The 15,699-nt window shown below is 39.9% G+C and overlaps 1 protein-coding gene across 8 annotated transcripts in view; it reads left to right on the top strand.

Moving 5' to 3' along the window:
* The window catches only part of rbks (ribokinase), a 196,344-nt gene that overhangs the window by 89,791 nt on the left and 90,854 nt on the right, over positions 1–15,699 (top strand). For all 8 annotated transcript variants that reach the window (XM_063040667.1, XM_063040670.1, XM_063040669.1 and 5 more), the window contains 3 exons: positions 11,490–11,622; positions 14,053–14,116; positions 14,369–14,431. In XM_063040667.1, the coding sequence (XP_062896737.1) occupies positions 11,490–11,622; positions 14,053–14,116; positions 14,369–14,431 (260 nt within the window). The remainder of the gene's footprint in view (positions 1–11,489; positions 11,623–14,052; positions 14,117–14,368; positions 14,432–15,699) is intronic.

The raw sequence follows: 15,699 nt of genomic DNA, 5'->3' as shown, positions 1-15,699 counted from the left end.
GACTGTTATTTGCAACTATACAATACTTCCTTTTGAACGCACTTGAAACCATTGTTTTTTGACTGCTGTGTTTAAAAAAAATCAAATTGCTAACCATAGAAAGATTGTGTCGAACCTCTCTTTTTGTTTGAGCCAGATCAGCTTCTCCCAGTCATTTTGTACCATATGCAATTAATGACTCCAGTGATGCAAAAGTCTGACAGCTGCAGATGTGAGAAATACTCAGCAGATCATTTGCTGCCTGAGGAAAGAAAAACAATTTTCTTTTTTAGATATGAGAATCTGTCAGGAATGGGAACCAGGTTTGATAGTCTTACTGACTGTAAGGATGGGAATGGAAGCTGTAGAAAGGATAAGCAACTGAAATGTGGCACCATCATTTGAGTAGCCATTCAAAAGTGAGGTGGAGGAGAGAAATCTGACCTGCAGTGGAATTTGGAATGGGAGGGGAAAGATTTAGATGTCAAGGCTCACGTGGGTATCAACAGCATAAGAAGAAGAAGGAATAAAGCTCTGCTGAGGGAATTTGAGCAACCATGGACTAAAGTAAAATGCAGAACAAAAAAAGTAATCATCCTTGTACATTGGCACAGGGGTTAATGAGATCAGAGAGTTAAAATGCATGGCTCTAATATTGTGTGGGAGAAGTGAGTTTGAAGTGGGACACTGGTACCAGTTTGAGGAAAGGAAGGAACTGTTCTGATGCGACAGGCGCCACCTGAACCATGCTGGGACAAGAGATGTGAATAGAGCTTTAAACTAGATAATAAGGAAGTGGATCAACAGCTTGGAAAAGTATGGATAAAATAAAAGGGAAGGGGAAAGTAGGAGAGGTTATTTAAGTCTCCAGAATAAAAAAAAACAGAATTTAGAAAGGGATAAGAATTTAACTTCAGAGAACATGGACACAAAATTCAGAAGAAGGATGCTGAATACTGGACTGAAAGTGTTATATTTAAATTCACACAGTATGCAAAATAAGGTAGGTGAGCTTATAACACAGCTAGAAATTGGCAGGAATGATGTGGAAAATTGCAAAGATGAAGTTGAAAGAAGATCACAGCTAAACATCCATGGATAAACATACTATCTAAAAAGGCAGATGGGCAGAGGTGGTAAGATGGCTCTGTTGCCAAGAAAAAAGAAATCTTATCAAACATAGAGCTACACAACACAGGAACAGTCCTCTTGGACCACAATGTTTACCCTAAACATGCTGCCAAATTGAACTATTTCTCTCCTGCCTGTACGTGATTACATTCCTTCATTCCCTGTGTATTCATGTCTCTATGTAAAAGCCTCTTAAACATTATTATTGTATATGTTTCCACCACTCCGCCTGGTAGACTATACCCTACATTTGATCTGTTTAAAAAAAAGCTTACCCCATTTTCTTCCTCTTAAATGCATGTCCTCTAAGATTTGACAAAAAAAAAAGATTCTGATCATCTACCCTATTTTATAAACTTGTATCACATTCCTTAGCAAGAAGAGACAGGATCAGAAGATGTAGAATCGTTATTGGTAGAGTTAAGAAACTGTAAGGATTAAAAAGACCCTGATGGGAGTTTTTTTACACACCTCTGAAAGGTAACAATTTTGGAGATAGAAAAGGCATGTAAATAGAGCAATGTTATGATGGTCATAAAAGATTTCAATATGCAAGTAGGTTTGGAAAATCAGGTTGGTACTGGATCCCAAGAGAAAGAATTTACAGAATGCCTGAAAAGCGGCTTTTTAGATCAGCTTGTGGCTGAGTCCACTAGGGAAGGAGTAATTCTGGATTTGGAATTGTGTAATGAAACAGATGTGATTAGGGAGTTTAAGGTAAAGGAACCCTTAGGAAACAGTGATAAAATTCACCCTGCAATTTGAAAGGGAGAAGCTATACTGGGATCGGATGTAGCAGTATCACAATTGAGTAAAGGTAACTACAGAGAGGCGTGAGAATTGAACTAGTCAAAGTTGATCAGAAGGAGCCACTAGGAGGGATAATGGCAGAGGAACAATGTCTGGAGTTTCTGAGAGTAATTCTGAAGATGCGGAATCAGTTCAACCCGAAGAAAGTGAAGCAATCTGAAGAGAGAATGAGGTAACTGTGGATGACAAGAGAAGTCAAACACAGCAAAAAAGAAAAAGAGGGGGCACACAATATAGCAGAAAAGAGTGAGATGCTGGAGAATTGGGAATATTTTAAAAACCAACAGAAGACACTAAAAGTAATAAGGAGAGAAAAGATGAAATATTAAGGTAAGCTAGCCAATGATATAAAAGAGGATGTCTAAAGCTTTTTCAGATATCTAAAGAGTAAAAGAGAGGTGAGAGTGGATCTTGCACTGCTGGAAAATGATGCTGGAGGGGTAGTGATAGGGAAAAGAGAAATGGCAAATGAACTGAGTAAGTATTTTGTGTCAGTCCTCACTGTGGAAGACACCAGCAGTATGCCAGAAACTTGAAAGTGTCAATGGGCAGAAGTGAGTATAATTCCTATTACTAAGGAGAATGTACTTGGAAGACTGAAAGGTCTGAAAGTAGATAAGTCACTTGGACAAGATGGACTACACACAAGTTTCTGAAAGAGGTAGCTAAGGAGATTGTAGAGGTAGAGATCTTTCAAAAATCACTAGATTCTGGAATGGTTCCAGAGGAGTGAAAATTTGCAGGTGTCACTCCATCCTTTAAGAAGGGAAGAGACAGAAGACAGGAAATTATAGGCAAGTTAGCCAGACTTAGTGGTTGGTAAGATGTTAGAATCCATTATTAAGAATGAGGTTTTGGGGTACATAATAAAATAGGGCAAAGTCAGCATGGTTTCCATAAGGGAAAATCTTGCCTGCCAAACCTGTTGAAATTTTTTGAGGAAACATCAGACAGGATAGACAAAGGAGAGTCAGTGGATGTTGTTTACTTGATTTTCTGAAGGCCTTTGACAAGGTGCCATAAAGTGAAGCTCTGAACAAAACAGGAGCCCATTGTATTACAGGAAATATAGTAGTATGGATAGAATTTTGGCTGCCTGGCAGAAGGCAAGGAGCGGGAATAAGTTTTTGGTTGTCTACCGGTAACTAGTAGTGTTCTACATGGGTTGGTGTTGGGTCTACTAACTTAAATTCCTGGGCCATGTCATCAGAAAGGGAGAAATAGAATGCCTTACATTACAAGGCCATATGCCTGGGAAGTGCGGAAGAGGAAGGCAAAGAAGAAAATATATGGACACCGTGAAAGAATTAACAGATCTAAGTGTGCGAGATATTATTGACGCTGCCTGGGATCGTTCGATGTGGAAAGCCGTGATCGCCCAAGTGTGTAATGCGTAAGGCACATGATGAAGAAGAAGAAGAATCTAAGGGAAGATATCCTGGCATTGGAGAGAGTCTACAGGAGGTTTATTAAAATGATCTTGGAAATCAAAGGGTTAACATATGTGGAGTGTTTGATGGCTCTGGGTCTGGATCTTTAGAAGAGTGTGAGATTCATCTCATTGCTTCCTTCCGAGTGGATGTTTTGAATAGTAGGAGAGTCTATGATATGAGAGCACAGCCTCAAAATAGAAGGACATCTTTTAGAACAGACTGAAGAAAAATTTCTTCAGGCAGAGGGTGGTGAATCTGTGCCACGGATGACTGTGGAAGCCAAGCCACTGGGTGGATTTAAAGCAGAGGTTTATAGGTTCTTGATCAGTAAAAGCATTAAGGGTTACAGGGAGAAGGCGGGAGAAGGGGTAGATAAGCCATAATCAAATGGTGAAGCAGACTCGATGAGCCAAATGGCTTAATTCTGCTCCTCTGTCTTATAGAGAGAAAGCAAGTTCATTTCCAATTAGAGGAAAAAGATATTCACTTTAATTCTTCATCCCATTTTCACTCCCACTCTGACATATCTCTCTGTATCCTTTTGAATAATTGTGAAACCCAACATAAGCTTAAAGAACATCATTAGTTTATGTGTGAATCTTGGTCAACTTGTACCAATTGGGCTGAAAAGTTTGCTTCTGTGGTCTATGACCTTATTTTCCATCTGGGCCTTCTGCAGCCTTCTAGACTGGCGATCAAATTCTACTTCCTTAGTAAGTTGCTCTTTCTTTCTGCCTGTATTAGAACAGGACATCTCTGTCATGATTTTGGCTTAATTTTTCTTTTTTAATGAATAAAGTTTGGCATGGGTTGTAACCTTGTGATTAACAATGCATTATACAGATAAAGTTTAAGTTCAAGGTTGATTATCATTCAACCATACATGAATACGCATGAATGGCAGCTCTCCGTTAGTAGAGGTCAACCATGGATGTTGCGCCCTAGCTACCTACATTGTTGCTGTAACAGTGTCTGTGGCTGATGAGACCAATGCAAGAGTGACAGTCTCTGTTGCAAAGATCACATCTATACGTGGTCTCAGCTCTGCTGGAGCTGTAGTGTTCCTTTCTATGGGCCTGTCTGTTTTCTGCTGCTTTCAGGAATTTTTTTCCTTACTTGACCGAAGTTGTTGTTCCAGGGTGCTTCTCCACCTGGTATGATCAGCTACAAGTTCCTCCCAGGACACAGTGTGATGTCCAGTGCCTTCATGTCCCACTTGCAAGCATTCTTGTAAACAATTGCGGATGGCCAGCAGTTCTCTTGCTTGAAGCCAGCTCACCGCAGAGCAGGAGTTCCCAGCCTTTTGTATGCCATGAAACAATATCATTAAGCAAGGGGTCTATAGACCCCAGGATGGGAATCGCTGCCATAGAGGATGTCTTTCGGGATGCAGCCATCATGCATGGGGCAGACGTGGACGAGCAAGCAAAGCCTATGTTACCTGAGCAGGGTATACAAACAAGGGAGGCCGGCACAAGGGAGAACTTCTGCAATAGGTACTCTGTTTTCTCCAAGATATGATGATGGCACCTTAAATCAAAGACGTTGACCTTTCTGTACTGGTTAGTGTATGTTGTCGAGGTTGCACTGCAATACAGTAATGTGCAGGTAACACAAGCATTGTACACTGCCATATTTGTTTTGACTGAGAGTTTGGAGTTCTCCAAGACTCGTATGATGAGGCAGGCAAAAGTTGTTGCAGCCTACCAATGTGCTTGTTGATTTTTGCGTCCAAGGAGAGGTTGTCACTGATGATAGACCCCAGGACTGTGAACTGATAGACAACATCCAGTTTGTAGATACCAATGGTAATGACTGGAGGTTGCCTCCATGTCTTGTACCAATAGGTTTATCTTTTTCAGACTCATAGTCAGACCAAATTCCTTGTAGACCTTGGAGAACCGACCCATCAAGCTGTGGAAGTGCTGTGGAGTGTGGGCAGAATTGCTGCATTGTCAGCTAACAGTTTGATGATTGCACAACTTTGGTTTTGTCTCGTAGGCAGACGAAGTTAAAAAGGCTGCCCTCTGATCTAGCGTAGAAGTAGATTCCCTTTGTTGCAGTGTGAAATGCATGCCTCAGGAGAAGGACAAAGAAGATCTCGAAGAGCACTGGGGAGAGAACATGTAAACTGTAAACTTCTCTCAAAAGTACTTTTTAATACTGCTGCTTGTGTCAAAGGGTTCCAAAGAGCTGTCATTCATGTTGTTGTGGAAGGAATTGATCGTGCTTGGTCATCTTGGCGAGCAGCCTACCTTAGAGAGGCTCTGAAAGAGCCCCTCTCTGCTAACCAGGTCAAATGCTTTGGTGAGATCAATAAGTGCACCGGAGAGAGACTTTTATTCTCTCCACTTCTTCTGGAATTGACGGAAGGAGAAAAATCACAGTTAAAATGAATTCACTTTATTACTTACATCCTTCACATATATGAGGCGTAAAAATCTTTACGTCCCGTCTCCATCTAAGTGTGCAATTTGTAATAAATAGTATGTACAACAGGACTGTCAGTATAGCATAGGAATACAGTTGGATCAGCATGAATTAAGCAATCTGATGGCCTGGTGGAAGAAGTTGTCCCGGAGCCTATTGGTCCTGGCTTTTATGCTGTAGTACCGTTTCCCAAATAGTAGCAGCTGGAACAGTTTGGGGTGACTCAAGTCCCCAATGATCCTTTGGACCCTTTTTACACACCTGTCTCTGTAAATGTTCTGAATAGTGGGAAGTTCACATCTACAGATGCGTTGGGCTGTCTGCACCACTCTCTGCAGAGACCGACTTTTGAGAGAAGTTTACAGTTTACATACCAGGTAATAACGCAGCCAGACAGGATGCTCTGAATTGTGCCCCTGCAGAAAGTCCTTAGGATTTAGGGATCCATACCATACTTCTTCAACTGTCTGAGGTGAAAGAGGCTCTGTTGGGCTTTTTTCACCACACATCCGATATGTACAGACCACGTGAGATTCTCGGTGATGTGTATGTCGAGGAACTTGAAGCTGTTCACCCTCCCAACTCCAGATCCATTGATGTCAATAGGGGTTAGCCTGTCTCCATTCCTCCTGTAATTCACAACCAGCTTCCAGCACAGTTGACCTTCCAGCACAGAAGCCACTCTGTGATTCCAGGTAGATACTCATGAATACAGCCAAATGAAACAGTGTTCCTCCAGGACCAAGGTGCAAGACACAATACCAACAGTCATACACACACAAGGCACTAAAAGCGCACACAAGGGCGCCACGGTAATGTAGCAGTAAGCAAGATGCTATTAAAGCTCAGGGAGTTAGAGCTCAGAGTTCAATTCTGGCATCACCTATAAGGAGTCTATATGTCCTCCCAGTGGAATTGCAAGGACTTTCTCCAGGTGCTCCGGTTTCCTCCCACATTCCTTAGAAGCTTGTATAGGTTTGACATGACATCTAATACCTGGACAAACTTCTACATGTGTGTGATGGAGAGTGTATTGACTGGTTGCATCACAGTCTGGTATGGAAACACCAATGCCCTTGAACAGAAAATCCTACAAAAGATACTGGATACATCCCAGTCCATCATGGGTAAAGCCCTCCCCACCATTTAGCACATCCACATGGGGTGCTATGGCAAGAAAGAAGCATCCATCATCAGGGGTCCCTGCCACCCAGGTCTTGCTCTCTTCTCACTGCTGCCATCAGGAAGAGGGTATAGTGGCCTCAGGACTCTCACTACTAGGTTCAGGGACAGTTATTATGCCTCAACCGTCAGGCTCTTGAACCAGTGGGGATTACTTCATTCAGTTCCACTTGTCCCATCGTTGAACTGTTCCCACAACATATGGACTCGCGTTCAAGGACTCTTCGTCTCATGGTCTCAAGATTTATTGCTTTTTGTCTCTCCCTTTTATAATTGCACAGTTTGCTGTCTTTTGCACATTGGTTATTTGTCTGCCCTGTTGGGCGTGGTCTTTTATTGATTCTATTATGGTTCTTAGATTTATTGAGTATGCCTACAAGAAAATGACTCTCGAAGTTGTATATGGTGACGTATATGTACCTGTACTTAGATATTAAATTTACTTTGAACTTTGAACATACCAGTCTATAGGTTAATTGGTCATTATAAACTGTCCCTTGATCCTAGATTAGCCTAGGGGTAAATCGGTGGGGGGGGGGCAGTGGTGTTGCTGGGCAGTACAGATTGAAGAGCCAAAGGTCCTATTCCACATTGCATCTCAATCTACAAAATAAATAAATCTGATGGCAGCAAACAGTCACACAAAAATATCTATATAGACCAAGTTTCTGAGTGAAATGACCTATAAATTGATGGTGCTCAGGTTTGTCGGCAAGAAGAGAACAGTCTGCAAGCATTCATACAATCCAGCTTGTCTTCCACCAAGCGAACACCGGAGAGCAGCAACAATGAGAGAGGCCAGCCCCAATGCAGCATGTATGCCATACCATACTGCCTCCAGCGACTCCCCTCCTTGTCTACTGCACAAGCAAGCTCAGGGCTTGAAGTCTGGTCCTCACTACAACCGAAGTGCAATGTGTTTCCAGCTGCAACACTCTACTAGGTTATTTGGTTTCACCTAATTAAAGATACTCCCTTTGTTTCACCCATCTATCTACCACCTTCTCTGTTACTGAAAACAATGTGGTTTTCTCACTTTCTTAGTTTAGACAAAGGGTCTCAGACCTGAAAACATAATAGCTGCAATTAAATACCATGTCCTTTTGTGTTGACCAATCCTTAGTACTAGTAGAACATAGGGAACAATTTTTTTTGCTTTATTTAAATTCTCTGTCGAAAAGAAGTTCCCTGTAATTTTCAACTTCTTACATGCACAGAAAATACAAGATCATTGTATATGTTCAGATTCATACTCCTTTCAGTCAAAGGGATGAAGCTCAGGGATGACCTTCGAAAGTGACTGATAGTGATACAATCGATGTAGAGTGGATGGCTCCAGATGGAGAGTAGATTTGTAGAGTAGAGCTAATAGGACTTGATGTTTCAATCCCTATGATAAGTTGGCACTCTCGATGTTGGCAGTGGGCTTGGAGTGGTGACAAGTAGGGTAGGTACCTCATCAGGGTCATCAGATGGGCACCATCCTCCTTTGACGTTTCGTTGATAAGCCTACGACATCTCCAAAGGGCTCAACGGTGCTACATGGTGATCCAGATACACCCCCCTCAGTTCCATAACTTCCTGTCTTCATCTTGCAGCCCAGTTGTTGTCTTTCCTTTTAATCCAAATCCAAATCTAAGTCAGGGACCATAATATTTGGATATTTTCTGATAAATCTATTATGGAATCCAGGAAAATGTTCTATACTTGATGAACTATTTGGCACATAAAAACCCTTACCTAAAATGAATAGTTTGGCTGCATTTAATGAAAAGTTGAACATGATAGAGAAAGGAATAGTTTATCCTAATTCATTTGGTTGAGGTACAGTATGATTTATTGATGTAAACTAAAGTTAGTAAAATGGTTTATATTGTCACTTGTACTGTGGAAAACTTGTCTTGCATTCTGTCCATACAGATCAATTCATTATAACTGCATTGAGGTAAAACAGATGAAAGTGTTGCAGTACAAAGTGCAGTGCTGTCACAGTGATGTAGATTGTGAGATCAAGAGTCCATCTCATAATACTAAGAAACCATTCAGTAGTCTCATAACAGTCAGATAGAAATTGCCTGTGAGCCCGGTCGTACATGCTTTTCGGCTTTTATATGCTACGCCCAGTGGGAGATTGGGGAGGAGTGAATGTCTCACATGAGTGGGATTTTTAATTACACTGTTGCTTTACCAAGGTAGTGATAAGTGTAGACAAGAATCCATGGAATGGAGGCTGGTTTCCATGATGTGCTGAGTTGTATCCACAACTCTGGTTTCTTGCAGTCATGGGCAGAGCAATTGCCACAACAAGCCAAGATGCATGCAGATGGGATGTTTTGTATACTGCATCTATAAAGGTTGGTGAGGGTCAAAGGGGACATGCCAAATTTCATTAGCTCCTGAGGAAGTAGAGGAGCAGGTGAGTTTTTCTTGACCATGATGTCAGAATAGTTGAACCATACGTTCAAATAAATGCAGCATCTTCACTGAAGCCTGGGAACCTCAGGCCCATGGAGTGGAGAAGAAAAATATTGTGAACCTGTAGGTCATCTTGTATATTGGGATCACACAGAAGCCTTGCCAAAGTGGTAAAAGGGGTGGACTACCTCAAACTACCCATCCACCTGCCCCAAAAGTTGAAAGATCTGCGGTTCCTGCATTAATCTCAATAGCCACTTTGGAGCGCACAGAGCCAAGGTGGAAGCAAACCACGCTCAGTCTTGAGACTGCCTCAGAAGATAATATGGTATCAAAACTACATGAACTGTTTAGACCAAATATTTGTGTAGTAATTTCTAAATTTAAAAATATTCATTATATTTCTCCCTATATAGATGTGTTTGATAGTAAGTGTCCTGCCTTTCTGCAGCACAGAAAGAGATTGGCAATCAACACTTGCAGAATGATTATATTACAATTAAATACCACTGAATTAATACTGGATATTATAATACTGGACAGGCACGTACCTTTATCAAAAATAAAACCTACCAGGGTTCACTGTTCTTTATGTAAAGGGTTAAGGACTCCACAACAATTTTCATGGATCAGAATGTTGCTAGAAATTTCCTTATTATCAGATGGGTTTATTTTGCATAATAATGTTACTGCATAAAAAGAGATTCAATTCATCCCCTGCACTTAGAAGTTATGTAATATGTATTTCACATTGAGCTGTTGTACTCCACCTTCACATTATTATCCTTGAGATTCAAACCAAGTTTAGAACAAAAACTATCTTTTTATTCCACTGTGTTTTTCTATTATTTGAATGAACAGTGTCACGGTATGGAAGCAAAACCTGCAGAAGGTTGTAAGCTCAGCCAGCTCCATCGTGGGCACTAGTCTCCCCACCATAGAAGGCAGCATCCGTCATGAAGCACCCTCACTATACAGTACGTTGTTTTCAACAATGAGGCGGTTCAAAAGCCTGAAGGTGCACACTTTAGAAACACGTCTTCCCCTCCGCCATCAGATTTCTGAATGGTCCATGAACACGACCTCACTACTTTGATTTCTTTTTGTTCAAGTTATTGTTCTTATATATTCTTACAATAACTTTTATGTATTATCCTGTACTGTTGCTGCAGAACAACAGATTTCATGACATATGTCAGTGATAATAAACCTGATCCTCAATATGTTTACACGCAGGCCGCTTCCCTGAACCAGGCGAAAGTCTTGCTCACTGTCCAGTCACTGTCCAATTTGAAACCAGAGGATTCAATAACACTCTAGATTGCGTGTGAACTTTATTTTGACTTAACCTTTGTGACAATTTACAGTAACTGTGGCATGCTGAAATGGGCAAGGCTGTATTTGAATAAACTTTTATTTTGTAAAATTTACTACACTGATTTCTTCATTTCAAGGATACTTCTGCAATATGTTCAAAACTGTTCTCTCCTTACAGTGCCAATGCCAGTTTTCAACCCAAATCATCAGAAAGACAAAGACAGATAGACAGACAGACAGACAGACACACACACACACACACACACACACTCACTCACACTTTCTCTCTCTCACTCACACTCACACTCTCTCTCTCACTCTCTCACTCTCTCTCTCTCTCTCTCTCTCTCTCTCTCTCTCTCTCACACTCACACATACACACCTAATTCTTATGTGAACTTTTAAGGTTCATGAGTAAGTTTTCTTTAAATTCTATCAGGAAAATCTAAACAAATAGGTTGAGATTTGAAAAGATAGTTTAAATGAAAATACATTTGTCTGTTTTTATGTTTATAGCTATGATGTTATATGTGTTATTTAAATCACTTGTAAAGGCTGGGGAGTAGGAAAAAGATAGAGAAATAATGACTTTCTGCTGTCAGGACACCTGAAACATCGTATTTTTGAATTACTCTTACAGACTTCATTATGATGAGCCTCTGACAAACCAGAATATTGACATGTTAGTTATAAAGTGACCCTGGTGTGGATGCAGGAACTTAAGAAGCAAAGTTTGGATCAAAATTAGTTTATATTTTTTGAACTTCAAATTTTTTTGTTCTTTTTTAATAGTTTTGCACCACGTTTGCCTAAAGCTGGGGAAACCATACATGGCTGCAAATTTTTTATTGGATTTGGAGGGAAAGGAGCTAACCAGTGTACCCAGGCAGCACGACTTGGAGCCAAAGCGGCAATGGTGTGCAAGGTAACACCAAATACACTTATAAAGTAACTTCATATGTTTGTTTTGGAAGCTAGGACCAGGAGACAATAATAGTTCAGTAATCTAAACTAGTTATTGCATAACTAATGCAAAGAATGTTGCTGGTTTTGCACAATGTCAAAAATGAAGGAATTAGTTAGATGTATTCTCTAATCCAGGGGTTCCCGATCTTTTTTTATGCCACGGAGTCTTACTGTTAACAGAATGGTCAATGGACCCCAGGTTGGGAACCCCTGACTAATCTGATTATTTTGCAAATATTTTCAATAAATTAGTTGCTAGTTAGTAAAATTAAAAATACATAAATTAATGAAAGCTTCCTTGATGTCATTCTAAGTCAGACATTGTGAGTACCTGGCATGTACGCCTCATAGTAGCTAGATGTCTGCATCCATTGCAAAATGCATAAAACCCTTTTATTGTTAAATATTGTTAAATCTCCCTTTGATGTATTTACTGTATTTACATTGGTGACAGTGGTAGAACAGAATGCAATAAAGTACAGTTAATTGGCCAGTTTATCAGCATGGTAACACATCACTCATAAATGGCAAATACACATCTGAGTAAATTCGGCTGAGTCCCACTATTGAGGAGAACAGTGCACTTGAAAACTTACCTTAGTTCAAACTTGTAACTAGTTACTTTGACTCATGTTTTCCAACTATAACTAGTTGTATGTGATTGCTATTTCATCAGCATTGATGGGCAGAGATCATTTTGGGGAAAATTGAAGCTAGACCATGAAAGATAGAGAAGTATATGATTTAAGGTAAATGTTAATTTCCTGATCGGTCAGGGCATCAAAGGATATGGCGAGAAGGCAGGTATATAAGGTTGAGTGGGATCTGGGATCAGCATGACGGAATGGCTGAGTAGATTCGATGGGCTGAATGGCCTAATTCTGCTCCTATGTCTTATGATCTAAACAGTGTGAGATTGCAAAGCTTTAAGGTGCAGAAGGATCTTGGTGATCTCATGTCTGATTTACAAAATGCTTGTATGTAGATACCAGAGGTAATTAGGAAAGCTAATAGCATTACAGATTATTGCAAGGGGAAATAAATACAGCAGTACGGAGGTTATGACGCAGAGGTACATACAGGGCACTGCTGAGACCACATTATGACTGCTGTGCATTGTCTTGTCATCACTTCTTTAATGAAAGATGTTAATGCATGGAAGCTATTTAGAGGACACTTACTAGGCTAATAACTAGAACTGATGGATTGTATTATGAGGATAGACTGGGTTCATATTTGCTGTAGTTTGGAAGAGAGAGAAGACTTTTAATTCAAACCTAAGATCCTGAGGCTCTTTATTTGTGGATGTGTCAAGAACTGGGGAATAATGTTCAACAATAAATCATTTAAGGGAGATCAGTTGAAATTGTTTCTCAGAGGAGCCTGGGATTATGCAAACTATTTCTTCAAAAGGTGGTGGAAGTGATTTTTAAGCAGGGAGAGATGAATGCTTTATAAGCAAAGGGTAGAAAAGTTACTGTGAGTAGACAGGAATTTGAAGTTGAAGTTACAATTAAATCTGCCAGAATTTTATATAATGGCAGGACCAACTTGAGGTTAGAGTGGTTTTTACTGCTCCTAATTCATATTTTCATATACAGGAATTGCCAGTGAGATCAACAGGGCTAAAGCAAAATTCTCTTGAAATGGTTCTTCACAATTCACAATAGTTCTTGGTGACATTTCACTCAATTCATCCCCTTTCCGTACTGTGCAAAGTATTGCCTAAGTTATTGCTTTCCGTGATTCAATTGATTTCTTTGAACTTGTCCACAGTAACAGCAATTATCATTCCATCAACTGAACTTGTCTGAAATTCCATTGTATCAAAGCTATTTAATTGACATTACTTGTCAAACACTGTAACTTGTGTTATCAAATAAATGAATATCATTCCGAAGCGCGTTTCACCATGTAGGTTACAAGATGTCATCTACATTGATCCATGAGTTCCTAATAATTTATTTCTTCTTCATTGATTCACCATTATTTACTCATTTTCAGTCCATCTGGTTGACTGAGTTAGATTTCCTGTAAAAGCCTAAGTAATGGAGATTTGCCTAATGCCTTAAATTTGAAACCGATGAAATGCACGGGCCAGTCCTTTTATACTGGTGCACTTCATTTGAAGGATATGTTCTATAAGCTTATAGCCTACATTAGCAACTGCTCATGACTTTCATACTATCTGTAGCAATATTGAATATCACTGATGAACAGATTATCATGGCAAAAATCATGCAACTTTATTTTGGAAACTAATTTAATTTCACATACATTCTATGAACTAGTTTTGATATTTCAGTTACTATGTTAGAAAGTTTTTTTTGTCAATATGGGATAAACTTGAAAAAGCTATTGTCTAATCTTTTCTTCCCTCACAAAACAGGTTGGGAATGATTCATTTGGAGAAAATTACATCCAAAACTTCAAATGTAATGGCATATCTACAGGTATTACTTAAAAATATTGTTTTCCTGATTAGGAAAGATGATGAATTATTGTAGGCTTCCTGTTCAATATTGCTGATTTATCAGAAAACATGACAGTTAAGCTAATTTTTCCCATCCTGATGTTTAAACTAATTCTAGCAGTAATGATGAAGTGCTTTTGACTGGAGACAGCATTGATACAAATCAAGTCCCCATACATTCTATTTGCATGCTGTGAATTATTATGTATTTATATCAGTTGTTTCTTTACAGAGTATGTGGGCCAAACAAGTGAAGCATCAACAGGAGTGGCATCTATTACAGTAAATGATGATGGTACTGTACAAATGTTGACATTTTTAGGCTTCCTTTGCACCTTAACTTTTGTTTTAATCAGAAAACCATTTAACTAAGCATAGTTACTACTTACTTAAAAGCAATGCCTTGAAAATATTACATTTTATATGTTGGCCTGGTATTGTATTGCTTGTATAGATTTTGTATGAATACATTGTCACTATTAAAAAGAGGAGTATTATTACATGACTTTCTCCAATATAAGAATTTCTTAGAAGTAAAGTTAAGGGAATTAGTTTGTTTTTCTCCATTGTATTGTGCTTGTGCCTAAATAGAAACAGCATTGTAAAAGTAATACTTTGGAATATCTCAAATCATAAAATCAGGGGGAAGAAAATCAAAGTGTTGCAGAATGAGTATTCAACATAATTGGATCCTTCTTATCATGGTTGAGCATAGGAAATTGGGAAATTGCAAGCCTTTAAGGTAAAGGTTTTAAGGTATGGAGATTGACATGATAACTGTGGGAAACTGGAAGCCTAGGAATTGAGGACAAATAGAGCTGGCTTGAGATTGTCTCTCAGTTCTGGTGACAATTAGGAAATACATGTTTTGTGTGCCTGTGGAAACTGCTATAGTTCAAACTGAAGGTTAGCGATCTCTTCAGTGGCTTCAAGTTTTTTTTTGCGTGTTGCACCAGACAGCCATTCTTGCCTGGCGCATGGTGTCAGGATTGGTCTCCTTTCGGATTAACCGGGCCACGGTATGAATGTTCCTGACTTGACCCCTTTTTTTAACGAGGCCGAGTGACTAGCTCGACACTCAACCCGGCACGGATGGAGAGCGTGCTCGGGGGGTGCCCTGACTTGGATTAGAACTCGGGAGCCTTTGCTCCGGAGTCTGGCGCTGATGCCATTGCACCACCAGCCGGCTTCAAGTGAGGCATTGTGAATGGTGTGATACCACCAGAAGTGGATCTGTCAGGGCAGGAGTTCATTCACTAAGTGGGCGTGGTTAGACAGGATGGTCATGGGCACAACTTGAGGTGTTTTTCATGTACCCCAACTTCTCCAGCCTGTTATCAAGCAATTGAGGGAATTCCTTTAGTGACTAAAGCTTGAGACTCAATCAGTTTGATCTGTTATAATCTTGTGGTTGGCAATGGTTGCACTCAGCCAAGAAATGTAGCATTGAGAGATTTATGGGACTTGGAAGTTTGAACCAATGGCATCTGCTTCTGTGGATGAGAGTGACACAGTGTTGGGGGTTTAGTAGACTATGGCTTGACTGGAGAGGAAGTCAAATGG

Source organism: Mobula hypostoma, chromosome 2 (assembly GCF_963921235.1).
Source record: "Mobula hypostoma chromosome 2, sMobHyp1.1, whole genome shotgun sequence".
NCBI classification, from domain to species: domain Eukaryota; kingdom Metazoa; phylum Chordata; class Chondrichthyes; order Myliobatiformes; family Myliobatidae; genus Mobula; species Mobula hypostoma.
Note: the sequence above shows the minus strand (reverse complement) of the source record. Positions and strands in the feature narration are given on the sequence as shown.